Raw genomic sequence first — 21,466 nt, 5'->3', positions numbered from 1 at the left:
AGTGTTGATACATTACCATGAGGTCATTTCATATCCATTTAAAATTGCAACAACTCTCTTCATGTAGTTTCACTTTGTATCTATGTGACAACTGAATCAACTTAAAGCTAGTTTGAGAAGTTTTGGTTGTTTTGGCTCTACTGGCTTTGGGCCTCTTAAGTGTGGCAGTACGTTGTGCAGAGGTACATGGAACAAGCTGTTCTGCATAGCCAGTTGGAAGGGAGACCCTTTGTCCCTCCCATTAGGCCCTACCTCTTCTGCAAGTCTTTATAATGTACAGGACTTTATGGGAAGTGGGGACATTTTTGATCCAGTCTTTTTTAAACCAGTCCTGGGGATTGAACTCGGGGCCTGGGCACTGTCCCTGATCTCTTGTTCAAGCCTAACACTCTACCGCTTGAGCCAGAGTGCCACTTCCAGCCTTTTCTGTTTATGTGGTACTGTGGAATCCAATTCAGGGCTTCATACATGCTAGGCAAGCACTCTACCAATAAATCTACAGTCCCAGCCCTTGATTCAGTCTTAACATTATATTCATTTCTGAAAGGTGAACACCATCACAATCAGGTGTTTTAATATGTAGTATATCCCAATGGCCCATGACAGTTCAGTAAATACTGTTAATTCTGAGCAGTTGTTAAATGGACTAGGGGGTATGGTGTTGGCACATGGTGTGTGCAAGGCTTAGGTTTGAGTTGTACTAGGGATGGGAGAATCTAGGCAGGAATGTGTACAGGTAAAGGAATTGGTAATTGCTGGAGGCAGAAGCATCCCTAATTGAAGAAACAGTAAAGAGTCAAGCCTGGTTGGAACTGTTATTAGACAAGAATAAGAGGTCAGATCACTTAGGGCGTTCTAGGGTCAGTCTTGGGGTAAGTATAGACAAAGATTGGCCATGAAATAATAGCTGAAACTGGAAGGAACAATTAGGGCCCACCGTGGGTGGTCTTACGAACTTCTCATTGTTAGAACTTTTTTTGTGTGAAAATACCAGAGGGGGTTACAATTACATGAGCAAGGTAATGAGTATATTTCTTATTTTATTTTTGGGTCCAGTCATGGGGCCTGAACTCTGGGCCTGGGCGCTGTCCCTCAGCTCTTCAGCTCAAGGCTAGCTAGCGCTCTACCACTTGAGCCACAGTGCCACTTCCGGCTTTTTTCTTCTTGCTTATGTGGTGCTGAGGAATCGAACCCAAGGCCTCATGCATGCAAGGTAAGTGCTCTACCACTGAGCCACCTTCCCAGCCCAATGAGTACATTTCTTATCAAGCATTGTTGTCTCCTCCTGTTTCCCCTTACCATCCTTTCTCATCTCCCCACACCCCCCCAGAAATTTTTTTGTGTGAGGTTTAAACTCAGAACCTGGGTGGTGCTGTTAGCATTTTTAGTTAAGGCTAGCACTCTCCACTTCTCGCTTTTTGGTGGCTAGAGATAAGTCTCAAGACTTTCTCAGGCTGGCTTTGAATTACAGGTTAGGATTACAGGCATAAGCTACAAATGTAGAACTTCAATGAAGGCTTTCACATAGTTCTAAACAACTATACTTTGTGTTCATATGGGCAAGGGAGTTGTTCAAGTGGTAGAGAACCTACCTAACAACAGGTTTCCAAATTCACTCTGTACTGCTGCCACAGGGGAAAAAAAGGCTGGGAAGGTGGCTCAGTGGTAGAGCGCTTGCCTTGCATGCCTGAGGCCCTGGGTTCCATTCCTCAGCACCACATAAGCAAGAAGAAAAAAGCCGGAAGTGGCGCTGTGGCTCAAGTGGTAGAGCACTAGCCTTGAGCTGAAGAGCTGAGGGACAGTGCCCAGGCCCAAGTTCAGGCCCCACGACCAGACTCGAAAACAAAAACAAAAAAACCTGTGAGGAATGTTAACTCGCTAGAATTTAAGATCTTAAAAAAGTCAATTATGTGATTATTTTGAAGTACTTACTCCTTACAGACTCTTCATAAATTAAGCCCACAGTAGAGGTGTGTGGTTCAAGTGAAAAGTGCTAGCCTTGAGTGAAGGAACCCAAGATCATAAATTCAAGCTCTTGCATGCATATGTGCACACACATAGAAAATCTTTTCACCAGTATTATTATAAAGCTTTAAGCCTCAGCAGGCTATGAGTAAAAATATTTCATGCTGATACTGGAGTATTAAAAAGATCCTATCAAGGCAATTTAACACACATCCCTACACAAATGTATTAACCTACTTTACATCTATCAACAGCATCTGAGGAAAACAACAGTAATATAGAAATATACTCTAAACTTTGGCATCTATAGTTCATGTACAACTGATAGTTTTAGTTCTCACAAGCACTTTGAGAAGACTGATGTCCATTAGCAAAATTTCACTACTACTTACCACCTCTATACCAGAAACTTTCTGGAAGACTTTCAGTGTTTTTTATAGTTTAGGGGAAACCCAAATAATTCTTCCTAATGACATATTTACAATCAACCTGGGAAGCGGTCCAAAGCCAATGAGGAAATGTCTTGCCTGCAGTGGGTTATAGTGCAAAGCCCGGGGTGGGAAAATCCAAATGTGCAGGAAACCAATTTTCTTGTGATCCTTACAGAAAAATATTGTCTCACACCACAGAACCAAACATGTGTAAGTCTCCTTCCCATTTTAACAGGATACAAATTAAGAGCACACATTCCCACTGGTAATTTCAGAGGCCAAAACACTTTCTTTGCATGTACAAAGCAGACAATACATACACAGCATATCTCTATTAAAATTTATTGGGGATTCTATTAGGGAAAATAAAAAGGCTTCTTGGAGTTCTGATAACGGAAAAAGCTGGAGAAACGCTGAGTTATAAACTAGCATTTTGGTCACATGCAGCCTCCCTCACCAACACATTATGCTATGTGATCTGTTCTGTGGCATTTCTGCTATATGCAACTTTTATTTTTTTAATAACAGAGTTAAGTATCTCTAGGATAATACTCCCAGAGTAAGATTAAGAAATTTATGTTCAGCTCTAAATACATCATAATATTCAAGAGACTCCATAGGAAAAAAAACCAATGAACATTTCCCCAATCATAACTAAAAGTACAGTTTTAACATCTACATTAAGAATTACATATTTGAAGCCAAAGGTTGGCACTGGCAGCAGAGTTCTAAAATTATCATGTAAAATTCAAAAGGAAAATCATTTTATAATGCATTCTTTCTTTACAATAGGTGATATATGCATTTTCTAAATACTGTAATAAGTAAATATTACTGTGTCATGAAGAAAAGAAACCATGATCAAAGATCATAATGTAGCTTTGGAAGACTACAAACTCTCACTATACACAGTATATAATAAAACAGGGCACACCTTGGACGGCAGCAACATGCAATGACTTCACTGTAGAAATATGTCAATGTAGTTGTGGCTACATCATAATTCTGTGTAGGTGCTTTACAGTTTTGAGTTACAGGAGGATCAAAGGAGTTGTTCTTTAATGATTATAAAGACATCTGAGCATTCAACATACAATATACCATTAGGTCTTAAAATGAAATTTATATTTAAAAAAAAGACTAATGTATAAAACCTAAGTGTAAGGATGGACTTTATTTAAAAAAAAAAATTCTTGAGGACTACAAATTACAAAGTAAAAGCAGAATACTACATAGAAATCTAGTAAATACATTTTGCCTGTGCATGAAAACTTTATCAAAGTTATTCACTTAACAAACTCACCCCAGTCACAATGTTATCAGTTATAGCGCTCTTAAGATTACCTTATCTTTATTTCAAATTATATTACACGTTATTCCCTCAAGATGAACTTTTTAAACACCCAACTAATGAATGGTACCTTCAAAGTGGCGATTTCCACTAAGTCTCCGGGTGGCATTATTCTAAGCTATTTTTTCTGCCAATTAAAAACCTTCAAAAAATTAATTTTACCATGCCTTTGCACACAAAAATTTGGCTAGATTTCCCCCATTATTGACTACATTTACAGATAGGTAACAAAAAGAGAGATGAAAATGGAAAGGCAGCCATTAAATGGATCCATCATTTAGAAGATATATTTGGCTTGTGGCAATTAAAAAAAAAAAAAAAAGGCAAAATGGAAGGGTACGTTAATAGCCAGGTGCTTGAGGCCTTACTGTGGTAATAGAATGAAGCCCGTCCAGTAAGACCAAGTGGGAATACATAGTTACATTACACTTCATTCTTTACAAGTATTCTAAACCAATAGGAAATACAAGTCACATTTAGATCCTCAATTAGAACATGCTCATCCTTAGCATTTAACCATTTTTACTGGCGTTTAATACAGCAGTCATTTCCTTAACAATTCTTTATAGGTCCTTTCATATCAATTTAAGTATATTCTGAGCATAAAATATTTTAATTGATAAAGACTTTCTAAGGTATCCTTGGAAATGCTTATATGAAAAGAATAGCCATTTTCTTTGCCTGAAAGATTCAAACAGTGCAGAAGTTTCTTAGTGGGAAAAAGCTCGACTCTTCTTCCCCCCACTTCTGCCACATATGATTTCTCAAACTTCTAAAGTTTGTTCTCTATACCTTCATTGAGGATAAAAACCAGCAAACAACCTAAGGACACCTGGGGTTTAAAAGACAAGAATATGGTAACACACAGCAATGGTCCCAATATTCAGGTTCATATTTAATGGGTTCACTTATCATCTAAGATTTTCATTGATGAACAGGGCTCTGGACATACCAAATTATCACACAAATCATTGCCTTTCGAGACTTTGGATACTTTTACAGTTTAATTTGCAAAACAGAATTTTTCTAACAAATTATTTTTAACCAAATCATATCTTGAAAACTGTTATATAGAAAAACCCAAGGAATAAAGTGAAGTGTTCATTGTGGAAGGCCTTAAATTACATTATTACAGTAAAAAATACAGGAGGTAGAAGATAACTGAAAAAAAAAAAAAACCCTAAAGCAACATTAGATTCAAATCTACAGCTCCTGTAGCTACTTAAAACATGGTTTTAGAAACTAAATCCAACATTTCCAGTAACCATAGAAACAGTTAAAATAAATTTGCCATGAAAGCCCTTATATCATGCTTGATATAGGGAGGTAGGAAGATGTAAGAACCAGGACACATGAGACGTGACATTTATCTACAACTCCTGTTTGCTTTACTGAGGATGGAGTTTCAAAATTCAGTCACCTTCTTCAGCTTCGGACTCAGATTCTAGAAAAGGGGAAAAATGTAATCAAGCATTGTCTCTCTGAACATAAAAGTTGCCCACATTAGTTTATATGTCAAAAAAAAATCTCAGCCAGATAGTTTGAAGCCAGCCCAGGACCCCATGAGACTTAACTCCAGTTTACCAACAAAACACCCAAAGTCAAAGTGTGGCTTCAGTGGTAGAACAGCCTTGAGTGAAAAAGCTAAGGGACAGCACTCAGACCGTAAGCTCATACATCAGTAATGTGCACGTACAAAAAAAAATCTCTAGTATGTGTACAAAGTGGTTAGCAAACCCCCCAAATACAGCTTGTATTGACATACACCACAGCCACATTAAAATGTTTCTAGTCATTGCACAAACGAAAACACTTACCTTCTTCAGCATTTTTGAGCCATTCTACGAACTTTTTCATTTGCTCGAGGAAGACACTTTTCCCCTTGGCAACATGGGCATCTTTATACCACTTCAGAATGGGCTCTTCACTCAGTACTTCAGCTATAAAGAATAAATCATGACACCTGAGTTTTAACCTGCTTCTTCACCTCAAGAAAATTTCAACTTCTATGGCATAAAGTCCTGCTCTGCTTGGCAAATACCATCCTCCTGGAAAACTAAGTGAAAACCATTTTTATTTTTCTTTCTTTCTTTTTTTTTTTTTGTCGGTTGTGGGGCTTGAACTCTGGGCCTGGGCACTGTCCCTCAGCTCTTCAACTCAAGGCGAGCGCTCTACCACTTAAGCTACAGCACCACTTCCGGTTTTCTAGTGGTTAATTGGAGATAGGAGTCTCACAATCTTTCCTTCCCAGGCTGGCTTTGAACTGCAATCCCCAGATCTCAGCCTCCTGAGTAGCTAGGATTTCAGGCATGAGCCACCAGCGCCCAGCTCGATTTTTTTCAACAACTGATTTCAAGAAGAAAAACAGAACCCTTACAAAACTTACAAAAACAAAAAAAGTGCTGGGAAGGTGGCTCAGTGATACAGTGCTTGCTTTGCATGCATGAAGCCCTGGGTTTGATTCCTCAGCACCACATAAGCAGAGAATGCCAGAACTGGAACTGTGGCTCAAGTGGTAGAGTAGCCTTGAGCTGAAGAGCTAAGGGACAGTGCCCAAGCCCAGAGTTCAGGCCCCACAACTGACAACGACAGCGACAATAATAATAACAACAAGAACAACAACAGGGTCTTGCTATTGTAGCCCAGGCTAGCCTCAAACTTGAGATTTGACTTTTATCAATTAATTACCAATGCATGAACCTAAAACCAACCAGAGAGAAAATGTAATGAACAAATGAAGTTTTCAAATGAAGCTAATTGTCCTTGTCCCCATTCCTCCAGGGGATGGTTCACACATCTAGAGTGCTTGCCTAGCATGAACGAAGCCCTGGATTCCATTCCTCAGTACCACATAAACAGAAAAGGCTGGAAGTGGCACTATGGCTCAAGTGGTAGCGTGCTAACTTTGAGCAAAAACAAGCTCAGGGACAGTGCCCAGGCTCTGAGTTCAAGCCCCAGGACTGGCAAAAATACATAAATAAATAAAAATAAACAAGCAGGTATATTGGATAGATTGACAGCTAACTTTTTTTTTTTTTTTTTGGGTCCGGTCGTGGGGCCTGAACTCTGGGCCTGGGTGCTGTCCCCCAGCTCTTCAGCTCAAGGCTAGCGCTCTACCACTTGAGCCACAGCGCCACTTCTGGCTTTTTTCTTTTTGCTTATGTGGTGCTGAGGAATCGAACCCAGGGCCTCAGGCATGCAAGGCAAGTGCTCTACCACTGAGCCACCTTCCCAGCCCGACACCTAACTTTTTAAGTTGAAAGATAAAACTTTTTGGTTTTTTAAAAAATCTTATATGTTACAATAACCAATGTATGGACATTCTGAGTTAACAACCCCAACTTAAGAAAAAAGTTGTTGACAGTACTGGATTTCAACTCAGAGCCTTTAATTGCCACCGAGCCACACTTCAAACCCTTTTTTGTGCTCTGCCCAGGCATGTACCTTAGCTAAGTGACAAGCATGTACTATCATGCTTGGCTTCTGCTATTGAGATGGAGCCTCACTAATGTTTCTTCATGGACTAGCCTTGAACCACACTCCTCTTAATCTTAGCCTTCTTGCCAAGTAGCTCAGATTACAAGCACCTGGCTCTTTACCCAATTTTCCTTTAAACAAATAGGTGAGAATGATGGTAGATTCCTCATCAGTGCAGAATATAAAGTTGTCTTTCAAAACTAAAGGGTAGAATACATATATACAGCATCTATACACACTGGCATCAAGGCTGGCTTGACTAATGCACAATTTTTAAAAATGCTCTATTACCAACCAAAGTAAATGAAATGTAACATTCTTTTCCAACAGTGGCCTTGTCTAATAGTCCTTTTAGGCCTGGTTTCTGGAAATTTTATTTTGTAAATCAGAATATGGAGTAGTAATGAAACAGGATGCCTGTCGGCTAGCTGGCCTTGAAGCTCCAGTGAGAGAGCATATGCAGCGCTATGATGAAGTGAAGGGAGGGAGGTGCTCTGGTCTTGAGGACTAGAGGATCTGACATGGCAACAATGCAGGATCTGATGTTTGGGCTTTGGATTTTACTTTGTGAGTAGGACCAAGACATTAGATGGTAATACACTTAAAGATCAAACAAAAACCCATCCAATTTAATCTGATTTCCACCTTGTGACTAGACATAGCGCATTTTCAGGGACCCAATAGTCATCTGAACTAAAAAATTTGGGTTTTCAAGGATTTTTAATAAAGAATTCACAAAACTCAAGATTTAAATTACCTTTATAAAAAAGCACCACTATTTTCTGGAAGGCTTTCATGAAATGAATGTTGTCATAGCAATACTCCTGAATCTTCAGCAACAGAGTCAGCTCAGATTGACCTTGAGTAGTAAAGGCAGCAAGTAGAGGGCTGTATTGCTTTTAAATGGAAGAAAATATTTAGTCATCCTTACAATGACAGTCCATTACAAAATTCATATAATACAAAACCAAACTCACCTTTTAACAAAATGTTTTTTTGTTTGGAACTAGGGCTTCATGCTCTCACCTAGCTTTTCTGCTCAGGCTGGTGCTATACCACACTGCTACTTCTTTTTGCTGGTCAACTAAAGTAAGAGTGTCTTAACTTTTCTGTCGGGACTGGATTTAACCCTCAGTTCTCAGCATCCACAGTAGCTAAGATTACAGGTGTGAGCCAGTGCCCAGACTCACTTTTACAATCACTGTGAACTATAACCTATTTTTGAAAATCAAGAAGTCCAGGGCTAATGTCTGTAATCTCAGCTACTCAGGAGGCTGAGTTTGAAGCCAGCCCAAGCAAGAAAGTGTATGACACTTTTATCTCCAATTAACCAGCTGAAAGTGGTGCTGTGGCTCAAGTAGTAGAGTGCTAGCCTTGAGCAAAAAAAGCTGAGAAACAATGAGTTCAAGTCCCAGAACCAGTACAAAAAAAAATAAAAACAAAAAAAGTATGCTAGAAAAAAAAAATCAAAGCATCTAAATCAAGTAAAGCAACACTCTGTAAGTATTTCAGCTGTCAAACAATATCCTTTTTAACATTGTTTTTAAAAGAGCCCTCCTATTTTCCAATACTCTCTCAGAAACGAACATCATCAATTTACAGACTTAAACTACATTTAAACATGGTCTTGTTTTAAATCTGTAAACTAAATAAAGCTCATGTCAGCCTTAAGAGTGGATTGTCAGTAGCCAATGCTATCTAATAGCTGGTGAATCATCCTAAGAATGGAAGGATGAAGGCAAATCCTCCTAGGAAGAAGTACACTGATAGTTCACTTATGCCCACTTAAAGCACACAGTTCCAATACCTTCAAGTGCTTGATGGCTTGCTCTGCTACAAGCTCCTCTTTTTTGTTCCACTCCACGGTGCTCATCACACTTGACCAGACTATCCCAATAACAACTGGTTCTGGGATGTTGTTCTTTTTCATCTCCTCCTTGACATATAAAATTATCTGCAAAATCATCCACATTTAGTAGTATGTCAGTTTTGCTATGTTTATCTTCACACACTAAATTTACATTTCTTTTTTTTGTAGGTCTGGGGCTTGAACTCTGGGCCTAGGTGCACTCCCTGAGCTCTTGAGCTCAAGGCTAGCACTCTACCACTTTGAGCCACAGAGCCCACTTCCAGTTTTCTAGTGGTTAATTGGAGATAATGGACTTTCCTGCCCGGGCTAGCTTTGAACTACAATCAGATCTCAGCCACTTGAATAGCTAGGATTACATATATGTGACCCACTGGCATCCAGCAAATTTACCTTTCTTACAAAAACATGACAAATCTCCTTGAAACTGGCAACAACCACTTATGCACCACACTTAAATAAAAACTCTGCAACTGGAAGGGGGCTTAAGTCTCAACTTCATTTTCCATACAGACAAATAAGCTAGGAGGAGAATCAAGAAACAGGAATGTCCACTGCACTAAACCTTACCTATGAAATCTCCCGAAGTTATTTCTGGGCTTCAGTAAATCACTAAGCATGCCTAAAAAAATGGCTGCAAGTACAACATTGTACAATTCTTACTAATTCAGACTCATCCTGATGAAACATTACAATTTCTCAAATGCATGGAAATGTCTACTCCAGAAGTTTACCCATAAAAAGATGGCTTAAACGCAAATATCTTACATCCTTAAATGGATCACCACGGGACATCTGTTCCTGAAGTTCTTTCTGGAGCTCCTTACGAGCTCCTATGGTTTGCTGATTCCGAACGTACTCAGAAAGCTCTTTTAAGCCTGCCTCAGTAAAATACTTCGTGAAGTGTTCCACGCTCTGCTTATTGGCAGGAAAAAGTTCCTGAAAGGGGAATTTAGTGTTAAATACTTTTAAGTGACATTCAAGAAAAACAAAGTGCAAGGCCCAGAGTTCAAGCCCCAATACTAGCACAAACATGGGCATGTGCGTGTAACACACAATGAAAATGAGTAAAAAAAATTTCTCATTACACTTGCCTTACGAATTAGCAGGAATGAGAAAAAAAAGTTACCAACCATCAGTCTGTTATCCATGCTGACTTTTCGAAGACTGGCAGCTACTGCATTGATGTCTTTTTCATTTATCCATGATTTAAAGAGCTTTACAGCAAAAGCTGCTGAAACCCCTATGAAAGTGAGGGGGAAAGGGCAGTTGTAACACAAGTAGTTTCCTAAATTTGAATGACCATTTCCTGCTGCACTAACTCTCACAACTCAACCACTCAGGATCCTCAACTTTCTCTGGTACTGACTACCATAAAGTCCCAACTTTATCCTATCATTTGTTGGTGGCTTCTTCTTGGATGTTTCTTAAATGTGGGTGTGCCAGTCCTGGGGGCTCAAACTCAGGGACTGGGTACTATCACTGAGTCTTTGGCTAGCTCTTTACCACGTGAGCCCCTTCTTCACTTCTGGATATTTTGGTGCTTAACTGGAGAAAAGGGTCTCACTGGCTTTCCTGCCAGGGCTGGCTTCTGAAACGTTCAGATCTTAGTTTCCTGAGTAAACAGGACTATAGGTATGAGCCATCTTAACCTGCCTTTACTTAAGTAAGCCTGCCTTTACTCAAAATGTTTATTGTGTAAATTGAAGGTGACAAGTTGTACAGTAAATATGGCTATTTTGAAGATGAAAAAAAAAAACATTTTAAAGTAAGAGTAGGGGAAAAGTTCTCAAACTATTGTAATGATTTTGCCAGGTTTCCTACATTATCTTCTCCATTACTTCTCCTTTTGAGTTCCCACAGTATTTTTTCCAAATAATTCTTAATATTGAGAATAAGTGACTATATAAATTTCACAATACTGTGGTATAGTTATACTTAGCTAAAGTCACAATCACCTTTTAATCTTCACAAGGGTAGTCCATCATTACCCTAATCTACATATCTTTTTCTTACAAATTAGATAATATATATTCCCACCGTATTTTTCACTTTCATTATATTTAGTCACATTGTGTAAATGCTGGATATTTGTTGCACACTACAAGAAAGCCAAACTTGGATGCCAATGTTATTCAAAAAAATGTCTAAATTGGACTGCATACCAATAAACAGTAAGCCACACTCCCTAAGGTTTCTATAAGTTTGACTTTCACTCTTTTATTTCACTCTCAAAAATCAAAACAAAGACCACCCTTTACTCAAAGTCAATTACCTTCTTTAACCAAATTCTCATTATAAAGGCTATTAAGAATGGATGCATTAAGTGTCCCATTAGCCAGAAGGACACCAGTCAACATAGCCAGTTTGTTCCTCTCCGACTCTGAAAAACCCTTTAAGAACAGCAACAGCTGTAAAAAGTAAATAAAGAATTAGGAGAACAGTTGCATTGTATTAAGTCAGGCAGTAAAAGCATGGCATTAGTTAAATGGATGGGCTCCGGGACCTAACCATCCCTGTATATGTTCATTAACTGAACAATCTTGAACAAGTTATTCAGACTCAAAGCTTCAGTTTCTTAATACATAAAATGTGAACAATCCTAACAGGATTTTTATGAAAATCACATAAGTTAAATTGCAAGCAGAGTAGTTGATATTATGAAGATTTTAGTATTACCAGAATTTTTGTACATCTATGAAACATTGAGTAGACAGCCAAGTTACAAATAATTTAACAACTACACAGCAACATACTTAAGAATCTAAAATTTTATCAAAACTATGACAAAATTAGGATTTAGCCTTCCCCTTTCTGAGGGAGACTGACTCTGAAGCCTCTTGCAGGCAAACCACTACCACTGAGCTACACCTCAGTGCCAGTTCCTCCTACCTTTTTTACTTCATCTTCAAAACCTTTCTCCAGGTATTTGTAGCGCCTGATTAACTTGTTGAAAACCTATGGAGAACAACAGAACTGAAAAGGGAACTTTCCACTGGATATAATGTTTACATGCTTTAAGTCAAGTTGAGATGAGTTCAATTCCTCAACTCTACAAACATTATTAACACAAACCTCAAGTATCCAAGACAGCCTCCCACCCAGCACATTAAGATGCTATTAACTGCTTAAATTCTTCGCATATACTAATGAGAATATAATTACACCTGAACTCTTCAAAGGAAATCTTAATAAGCTATCTGTAACTTACTTTCCCTTGAAAACCAGTAATATGCAGACCTGGCTCCACTATGGAAGTCACAATATAGAAACTGATTTTTCTTCTAGGCTTAAAACCTTTTTCTTTCCTTCCTTAGACAGGGTCTTGTTCTGTAACAGCCTAGACTGGCCCTTAACTTGTGAATTTTCCTGGCTTAGCCTTCAGAGTGCTGGGATTGCAAGCATGCACCACCAGGCCCACTATGATACTCCTTAAAAACATGAATAATTCCAGAAAGACAAAAAGTAAAAAAGAGCTATTTTTCTACTTTATTCTCCTTTCTACACCTGAAGTCCCTAATTCATATTGCACTAAGAACAAACAGTATTTCTAAAACTTAATATCAATTTCCTTTAAATTCCTACCTGCAACCTTTTCAAAGAAGAACATCCCTTAAACACAAGTGAAATGGACAGTAGCTAACTAACTGAACATAATGAAGTTTCACTTACCTGAGCAAATGCTTGCATGGTCTCTAAGTCTTCTTGTGCTGCAAACACGCAGACATCGGTACGCATCATGTCATCTGCCAGTGTACCACCTGGGGCTAAGGTTTATTTCATTAAAAGGTGAAGAAAACCAAAACAAACAACAACAAAAAAAAGCTGATCATTTCAATTTCATTTTTTTAAAAATAAGGATTTTCAACATTTTAAAAGAAAATAGTAAAATTCAGGGTAAATTAAAAGTGTAAAGGCTTGCTGGTTCTGTATAAGGAATTTTTTTCAGAATCAATCAAACCCAAACCCATAAACTATACTGAACCATTTAATAGGGCCAAACTGATCAAGTAGAGATTCCCAGTTGGTTTTGATTGCATCCATCTGCCTAGGAACATGAGGCAGGCCGGGTCAAATTTTAGTATTGCTCCTCTCCAAAACACAAATACCCTTGAGCACCAACAAACCATTAAATCTTCTAAGAGATCTTAGTGTTCCATATCCAGCTTAAATTTTATAGGAATATATAGTTACTGAAGTTGGCTAAGAGAACAAATATTCAGCCAGATTCCAGTGGCTCACACTTGTAATCCCAGCTACTGAGATTTGAGGATCATGGTTCAAAGCCAGCCTGGGCAGGAAAAGTCCATGAGACTCTTATCTTCAATTAAACCACTAGAAAACAGGAAGTCCATGAGACTCCATCTCCAATAAACCACTCAGAAAAAGCCTGCAGTGGCACTGTGGCTCAAGTGGTACCGCACTAGCCTTGAGCAGAAAGAGGCTCAGGGACAGTGCTCAATCACTGAGTTCAAGGCCCAAGACTGGCCAAAAAAAAAAAAGTTCATTATGCCATTTGCTTTAGAATGTTTGAATATCCAGGAATGGTAGCACACAGCTGTAATCCCAGCTTCTCAGTAGTTGCAAACACAGTTAAGCAGAAGTTTAAAGCCAGTTTGGGTGATATTTAAGGAAACCTAATTTCAAAAATAAACCTGAGCTAAGAACTGGTGGCTAATACCTATAATCCAAGCTACTTAGAAGGCTATGAAAAGATCACACAATTGTGAGAAAAACTGTCTTTTCTGTCAGTGTGCAGCTTTGTCCTGGTGGTTAGGCTCTTGTTAAGAAAAAGAAGAACTGCTTTGGGATAAGAAAAGGGATCTGCAAAATGTGAGGTTATCTTAAACTAGTTTCTTTTCAAGATGGAATTACTACACATCCTAGACTGTTCAAGAAGCAGCAGAGGATACGGGTATATTTGAGATTACTTGTGAACTGTTAATATATTTCAAAACCATCTTACGAAAAAACATTTTACCTTATTCAAACTAGCTAGTTGAGAGCAGACTGTGAACCTGAGCTCAACCAATCTGAACTGAGGGGCAGAGCCTAGCAGACTGCCAACGTGTGCTTGCTTGTCAGATTTTTGGCTAATGGTGCACCCTACTGCACAGAAGTAAATTTTGCCTAGCTGACACAGTATTTTTGTGTCTTTCATTGTGACTACAGTGGTAATTGGGAAGTATATTTATAACAGTTTAAAGCCAGCTCAGGCAGACAAATCTGAAACTCTTATCTCCAATTACCCAGCAAAAAGTCAGACCTGGAATTAGGGCTCAAGTACCAGCTAAAAACAAAAACAGTTGAGCAAGCATCAGAGGTCCTAAGTTCAAGCTCCAGCATTAAAACAAAAACACTCCCCCACCAAAAAAAAAAACAGGGTAGATATGGTTCAATTGGTAGAGCGCCTACCTATCAAGTATGAGGCCAAGTTCAAATTCCATTATTATCACACAAACAAGGCAAAATACATATATAAATAAGACTTGGGGTATGTCTCAAGTGTTCTTGCCCAGCAAGTGTGAATTGAGTTTAACCCAAATACGGCAAAAATAAACCCACTGAGTGAAAGTAGAAAAATTATGTATGAGTGAAATGTATATAAGGTAGATATATACATATACATATATATATATATATATATATATATATACACACACACATGAAGTTTGTGTTAATAACTGTGAAGTTAAGCAAATGGTTAGAATGTCTGAAATCTTCCTTAACCAGGCACAGTGGAACAAGTCTGCAATCCCAGCTACTTAGTAGGTGGTGGTATGATAGTGAGCTTCAAGGCTAGCCTGGGCAGTCAGGGAGATCTTATCTCAAACAAAATAAAGGGCTGACTGGATATGGTAGAGTACTTCCCAGCAAATGAGGCCCTGAGCTAAAACCCCAGTATTGTCACAAACCAAGGATTAGAGGCATAGCTCAAAAGTAGAGTGCTTCCTTACCAAGAGCTGGTCACTGGGTTCAATCCCCTTTATCACTCTAACAAACCAGTTCCTGTCCCAGTAAAAAAAATTCCTTAGTAACTACTGGCTTGCTCTGTAATCTGAGCTATTTAGGAGACCAAGATCCAAAGGATCATAGTTTGAATGAAACCAGAAGTCAGAGGGACTCCATTTCCAAAAGTAACCAACAAAGAGCCAGACTGGAAGTGTGGCTCAAATAGTAGAGTGCCAGCCACCCTGAGTATAAACACTGGAATGAAAAAAAAACAGAACAGGGTTGGGAATGTGGCTTAGTGGTAGAGTGCTTGCCTTGCATGCATGAAGCCCTGGGTTTGATTCCTTAGTACCATATAAACAGAAAAAGCTGTAAGTGGGGTTGTGGCTCAAGTGGTAGAGTGCTAGCCTTGAGCAAAAGAAGCTCAGGGACAGTGTCTAGGTCAGGCCCTGAGTTCAAGCCCCAGAACTAGCAAAAAAAAAAAAAGAAAGAAAAAGAAAACAACAACAACAAAAATCATATTGCCGGATGCTAGTGGCTCTAATCCCAGCTACCGGGATCTGAAGATCATGGATGGAAGCTAGTCAGGGCAGCAAAGTCCTTGAGATTCTTCTCTCAGATTAACCACCAGAAAGCCAGAAGTAGAGGTTTGGCTCAAAGTGCTAAAGTGCTACTCTTGAGCAAAAAAAGCTCAGGGACAGCACCCAGGCACTGATTTCAAGTCCTATGACCAGAAAAACAAAACAAAAGCCCCTCAAAACAAAATCCTTGTTGATAGCAGTATTATGAAAAGAAAAGTCGTATTTATTTATTTATTTTTGCTGGTCGTGGGGCCTGAGCGCTGTCCCTCAGCTCTTCAGCTCAAGGCTACCACTCTACCACATGAGTCACAGCAAGCACCACTTCCAGCTTTTTCTGCTTATGTGGTGCTGAGGAATTGAACCCAGGGCCTTATGCATGCAAGGCAAGCACTCTACCACTGAGCACCTTCTCAGCCCCTACCATTAATTTTTAATATAAAGAAATGGCCCCCTGACTAGGCATAAGAATGTACGATTAAGTTTTTATGTTTCACCACTCAGTAAATTATTACATGTTATGCAAGCCTATAGCTCATGCAAGCCTATAGTTCTGATTCTCTCAAGCTAATTAGCTAATTACGCAGGGTAACACATTACTTCTCTGAAAATATTCTATGAAATAGTTTTTATTTTCAGTTCTTTTTTTCTATTAAAGTCTTTACAATTCAATATGCAGAAGTGCTGCTGTGGCTCAAAGTGGTAGAACACTAGCTTTGACCAAAAGAGCTCAGGGACAGGACCCAAGCCCTAAGTTCAAGCCCATGACTAACAACAAAATAAATAAATAATAAAAATGAACACAGGGCCTCAAGGATCTGTGAAATATCAATCAAGCAGTCTAACACAAATTGAAATACCAGGGAGAATTTTAAAAAATCTAAAATTTCCCAGATTTGTTGGAAGAAAAAAAAATTTTTTTATATTCAATATGTGATTGAATTAGACTGCCTCATTCCAAGAATATGATAGGTACTTGTGGCTAGAAGCTACTGCACAAAGGACCCCAGTGTTCAAGGCATATTAGAAGCATTTCACAGGGCAGAATAAGAGCTCAGAGGGCTGGGAATGCGGCATAGTGGTAGAGTCCTTGCCTAGCATGCATGAGGCCCTGGATTCGATTCCTTGGTACAACATAAACAAAAAATAAATTTAAAAAAAAAAAATCAGGATTTTTCCAGTAATTGAGTATAAACACAAGCTAAAAAAAAAAAATCCTTCACTCAGGATACTGAAGGAGTGAACTTAGGCATCAGAGAAAATTTATCCCCAAGGATTCTGTATAGTCTGCCAGCATGAGGCTTACTAGGCCAGAACAATTTGATAACTTAATGACAAGCCTACGAAACAAAACGAAATAGTTTAATCCTGAATTCTCCATAATTTTCACATATTACAGTTCCCTAAATACTAATTGCCACAAAACCCAGATACCTACCCAGCATTCCGCCGGCCACCAGAATGTCAAAGAGTGTTTCTGCATAGCGGCGGTAGTCAAGTTTTGCTCCAGAAGCATCAAGAAACTTAGCTACTGCTTCCAAATCAGTACCAGTTTCAGTTAAGCCTTGAATAATACAGTCTTGAAACTGAGTAGGGTCAAACCTCTCCTTTTCATCTGGGGGGAAAAAATCCAAAATATTTAGTTTTAAGAGGCTCACCAAAATGTCATGAATCATAATCTTAATGAAGTTACAATGCTTCAAGATTTAAGGGCAATTAAAAAAAAAAGTTACAGAACCCAAGACTTGTATCAAGGAAACAAGTAGAGACTAAATATACATCTTTGCAAGGTCCTCTGCAATACCAAAGCAGGATGGACTAATCCTAATACTATGTGGCTATTCTGCTACTTTTCCAGATAGATCTGTGCTAGTGGTTCCTGTTACCACTGCCAGAGATGATTTCTACCTAACATCTCGTTTCAAACTTAGGCTTCCTTTATACCTTAGGTAAATTTTATTCCTCTGAAAATTTGCCAAAATACAGAAACTTGGCTCTTTTCATTAAATGTTCCTACTATTAAAAAGAAAAATTAACCACTTGTTATTTACCTAGGTAATCTTTGTTTTTGTTATTTATTTTTGTGCCAATCCTGGGACTTGAACTCAGAGTTTGGGTACTATCTTTTACTTAGGGCTTCAGGTCTACTACTTGAGCCAAAGCTCCACTTCCAGCTTTTCTGGGTAGTTAACTGGGTATAAATCTCACAGACTTTCCTGATCCATGATCCTTAGATTTTAGCCTCCTTTGTAGCTAGGGTTACAGCTATGAGCTACAGGTTCTGGGGTCCAAAATACTCTTTGGATAGTATATATAATGACAACTCAGCCAGGTGTTATAATATCCATTTTGCTTTAATCCTCATAACTCCATTAAGTATAACTTTGCTTCCCTCATTGAGGGAAGTCAAGAAATTAAAGGAACTGGTGCAAGTTGGGTAGCAGTAGCTCACACTTATAATCCTTGCTATTTGTACTTCTAGCTGAGATCTAGAGGATGGCAGTTCAAAGCCAGCACCAACAGAAAAATTTGATAAAGTCCATCTTCAAAATAATCATCAAGAAGAAAAACTGAGCTGTAGGCATGACTCAAATGGTACAGAGCCAGTCCTGCATGCAAGAGTTCTCAAGTTCAAACCTCAGTACCAGAGAATGGTGTCTTAATTTTCATATTGCATTATGGTTTAAAAAAAAAAAAATCTTTGCCCAGGATTTTCCTAGTTTAAAGTCCCCTGTCTCATTTAGTCTCACAAAGGAACAGATTATAGTAAGTTGTTTTTTTTTTTAAATGTTAGGGATAAGGTTAAATTGGGATACACCATATAGGTGTATGAAATGTCATAATGAAATTCTTGTTCTGTTAATGTATATTGATAAAGATAGTGAAAAAGATAATAGGTGATGTTATATTATGTATCTCAAACTACGCAAATGATTAATAACCAGTAGCTGTTTAGTTCTCTATCTCCCTAAGACTTACTTTGAAGTGTTATGGAAAAATATTATTTTAATATGAAATGTATCTGAAGCTGAGTGCCAGTGGCTCACACTTGTAATCCTAGCTACTCAGGAGGCTGAGATCTGAGGATCACGGTCCAAAGCCATCCCAGGCAGGAAAGTTGGGAGACTCTTATTTCCAATTAACCCCCAGAAAACTGGAAGTGGTGTTGTGGCTCAAGTGGTGGAGCACTAGTGGACAGCACCCAGGCCCAGAGTTCAAGACCCATGACCAGCAAAAAAATAAATAAAAATAAAATGTATCTAAGACACTACCTTATTCTGCTCTATATTATCAGCACAATGCCTTGCTACTAAATTTAATATTTAATTACCCATTAATAGAAAAGAAATAATTGGAATCACTCTAGTACATTTCCTAATAAACCCTAGACAAGCACTTCATGTGAAAAAACATTATAGGCAGGCACTGGTGGCTGAGGCTTGTAATCCTAGCTATTGAAGAAGCTGGGATCTGAAGATCACAGTTCAAAGCCAGCAAGGACACAAAAGTCCAGAGTGTTATGTTCAATTAACCCAGAAGCCGAGCACGAGTCTTGCGTGTAAAAGCCAATTGAGAGCATGAGGGGCCAAGTTCAAGCTCCAGTATCAGCACATTAAGAAAAAAAAAAAAAACACATTACAATGTGACTCCTACTCCATAATTAACTTCCAGAAGTTAAGTCTGATTTTTCTCAAACATCTTTTCTAGGACCTCCCAAATGCTAGGGTAGTGTTCTATCTTGGCTACATCTCAGGCCTTCATATACTCCACAAAACATGGTTGAAATTTATGATCCTATTAAAAAATAACCTCTTTGCTCAAGCAAATTTTGCTTAAAAAAACTACTAACTAGGAAGTGGCACTGTGGCTCAAGTGGTAGAGTGCTTGCCTTGAGCTGAAGAGCGCAGGGACAGCGCCCAGGCCCAGAGTTCAAGCCCCATGACCACCAAAAAAAGAAAACTACTAGCTAGCAAGAACACAACCCCTTTTTTTTTTTTTTTTGGTACTTATTACACTAAAAAGGTATAGAGCAATTCTAAAAACGAAGGGTTGAGAAACCAGCAGAAATATTAAAGATATATCTGAAATGGCAAAATGGCAGGCAAAAACCTAACTTCTGGCTTTTAAGATTTTAGTATCAGGCAACTGACTTTTAGAGGAATCCAAATACAAAAAAAAAAAAAAATCTGGAGGTGTCAAGTGATAATAAAGTATAAATCCTTACCTCTTTTTCTGGTTTTAAAACGCTGGCCTGATAGCGTTGGCTTTTGCTGCTTTTGATTATTCATAAAAGACACCCTAGGAAAAGAGAAATATTGCCTTAAAAGTACCTGTGTCATACCATAAAACACTGTTTTTAGTCTCCAATTTTAGTCTCGTTACAGCTAAGTTAAATGGAGCCTAATTTCAGTTCGGCAATATACCTGCTACAGGCAAGTCTCTCCAAGAAACCCTTTAAGGAAGTGCTGGAAAGCACACCTTGAGCTGACTTTACAGTTGTCACAGTGACTGCTGGCAAAACACCCATCACAAACATAATTGTTTGGTCTCTTTTACATTTCTCTTTAAATTCACCGACATCTTCCACGACTTTCAAGCAGCACAGAACGCTAGATTACCACTTCATAACCGGGAGATATCCCGAGCGAGAATGTCAATCCCAAAGACACTTGCGTGCTAAAAAGGAGGAATCCCTTCTCAACAAACAAACAAACCAACCAACCCAGAACACCCGCCCACCCTATCCCCGAAGCCGCGCGTGTAACCGCAGCGGCCGCCCGCACCATTCCAGCCTGCAAAACTGAACGCCGATGGAGCCTCCGCGGCTTGGAACGCTCCGGTCCACGCACGTGTCTCCCCTTCCACACCCTTCCCGAGCCCCCAGCGGGAGCGGCAGCTCCGCCGCCCCCGGCCTCGGACCTCCTCCCCCTGGGCGCAGCCGGGCGCCGAGAAAGGTGCCGGGGGCCCTCCTTCCACTGACCCTGTCGCCTGCGGTGTCGGCCGCCGCAAGGAGCGGACCACAGGCGCCGAGGCGCTCCGCGCCGGGGCCCCCGCCGCCCCGTACATCCGCCCGCCCTCCAGCGAAAGCAGCGGCGGAGGAGGCGGCCGCAGCGGTGGTGGCGGCTCCCCCGCCCCGCCCGCCGGAACCCCCACGCGTACATCACCCAACAGAGGCCTCCGTGGCTTTGTTACCCAGGCCGGGCAAGGCTGGGCAGGGCAGGGCCGGGCCGCGCCGGGCGCAGAGCGGGCCCCATCTCGGCCGCCGCCTGGCCCGCGACGCGGCTGCGAGCACTCCGGGTGCCCCGGCCCACCCGATCCGCAGGCTGTCGGCCTGCCGGGCCCAATCCAGGCCCCGGATCCGCCCGGCCTCCTGCGGCGGCCTCGGCTGGGTCCCCTCCAAGCGGCGCCGCACCAGGCCCCAGCCTCCCGCCTGCGGCCGTGCGCCGCGACCTCGGCCGGGGGCCCGCGGGGGCGCCACTTCTCACCGAATTTAAGGCGAAGAGAAAAGAGCCAGAAATCCCCGAGGTGGCGGCAAGTGCGGCGGTGTCTCCTCTGCGACCGGAACTAACGCGAAGAGGAAGAGGAGGAGGAGGAGGAGGAGGAGGTGGAGGAGGAGGAGAAGGGAGGAGGGAGGAGAGAGGAGGCGCCGCCTCCGCCCGGCCACTCTGCTATCGCGAGACTTCCCTCTCCCGGTTTGCACCACCCCGCCCGGATCGCGGCTCGCAGCCGCTGCCTGGCGTGGGAACGGGGAGGAAGGACGGAAGTCGGGGGTCTCTGTCCTCCGTTAGACCTCAGCCTGCCCGGACATCTGTCCTAGAGTCCCCTCCACCCCGCGGCCTGCGGC

The 21,466-nt window shown here is 40.4% G+C and overlaps 1 protein-coding gene across 2 annotated transcripts; it reads right to left on the bottom strand.

Moving 5' to 3' along the window:
- Positions 1-3,551: 3,551 nt before the first annotated feature.
- Bzw1 (basic leucine zipper and W2 domains 1) lies at positions 3,552-21,207 on the bottom strand. 2 transcript variants are annotated; one of them, XM_042667026.1, is made up of 12 exons: positions 21,108-21,207; positions 19,847-19,920; positions 17,060-17,236; positions 12,764-12,858; positions 11,984-12,049; positions 11,367-11,502; positions 10,225-10,334; positions 9,860-10,030; positions 9,032-9,178; positions 7,982-8,120; positions 5,565-5,687; positions 3,552-5,191 (listed from the first exon to the last, which is right to left on the bottom strand). In XM_042667026.1, the coding sequence occupies exons 2-12, from the start codon at positions 19,908-19,910 to the stop codon at positions 5,160-5,162; spliced, it is 1,260 nt and encodes a 419-aa protein (XP_042522960.1). In that variant the 5' UTR covers positions 19,911-19,920; positions 21,108-21,207; the 3' UTR covers positions 3,552-5,159. The 2 variants fall into 2 exon arrangements, with proteins under 2 accessions (XP_042522960.1, XP_042522961.1); XM_042667027.1 differs by lacking the exons at positions 12,764-12,858; positions 19,847-19,920; positions 21,108-21,207 and adding an exon at positions 16,598-16,603 and having other exon boundaries at positions 17,060-17,137.
- Positions 21,208-21,466: the final 259 nt, after the last annotated feature.

Source organism: Dipodomys spectabilis, unplaced genomic scaffold (genome assembly GCF_019054845.1).
Source record: "Dipodomys spectabilis isolate Male_0828 unplaced genomic scaffold, ASM1905484v1 ptg000373l, whole genome shotgun sequence".
Classification (NCBI taxonomy): domain Eukaryota; kingdom Metazoa; phylum Chordata; class Mammalia; order Rodentia; family Heteromyidae; genus Dipodomys; species Dipodomys spectabilis.
The sequence above is the reverse complement of the archived record's forward strand: the minus strand, read 5'-3'. Positions and strand labels throughout refer to the sequence as shown.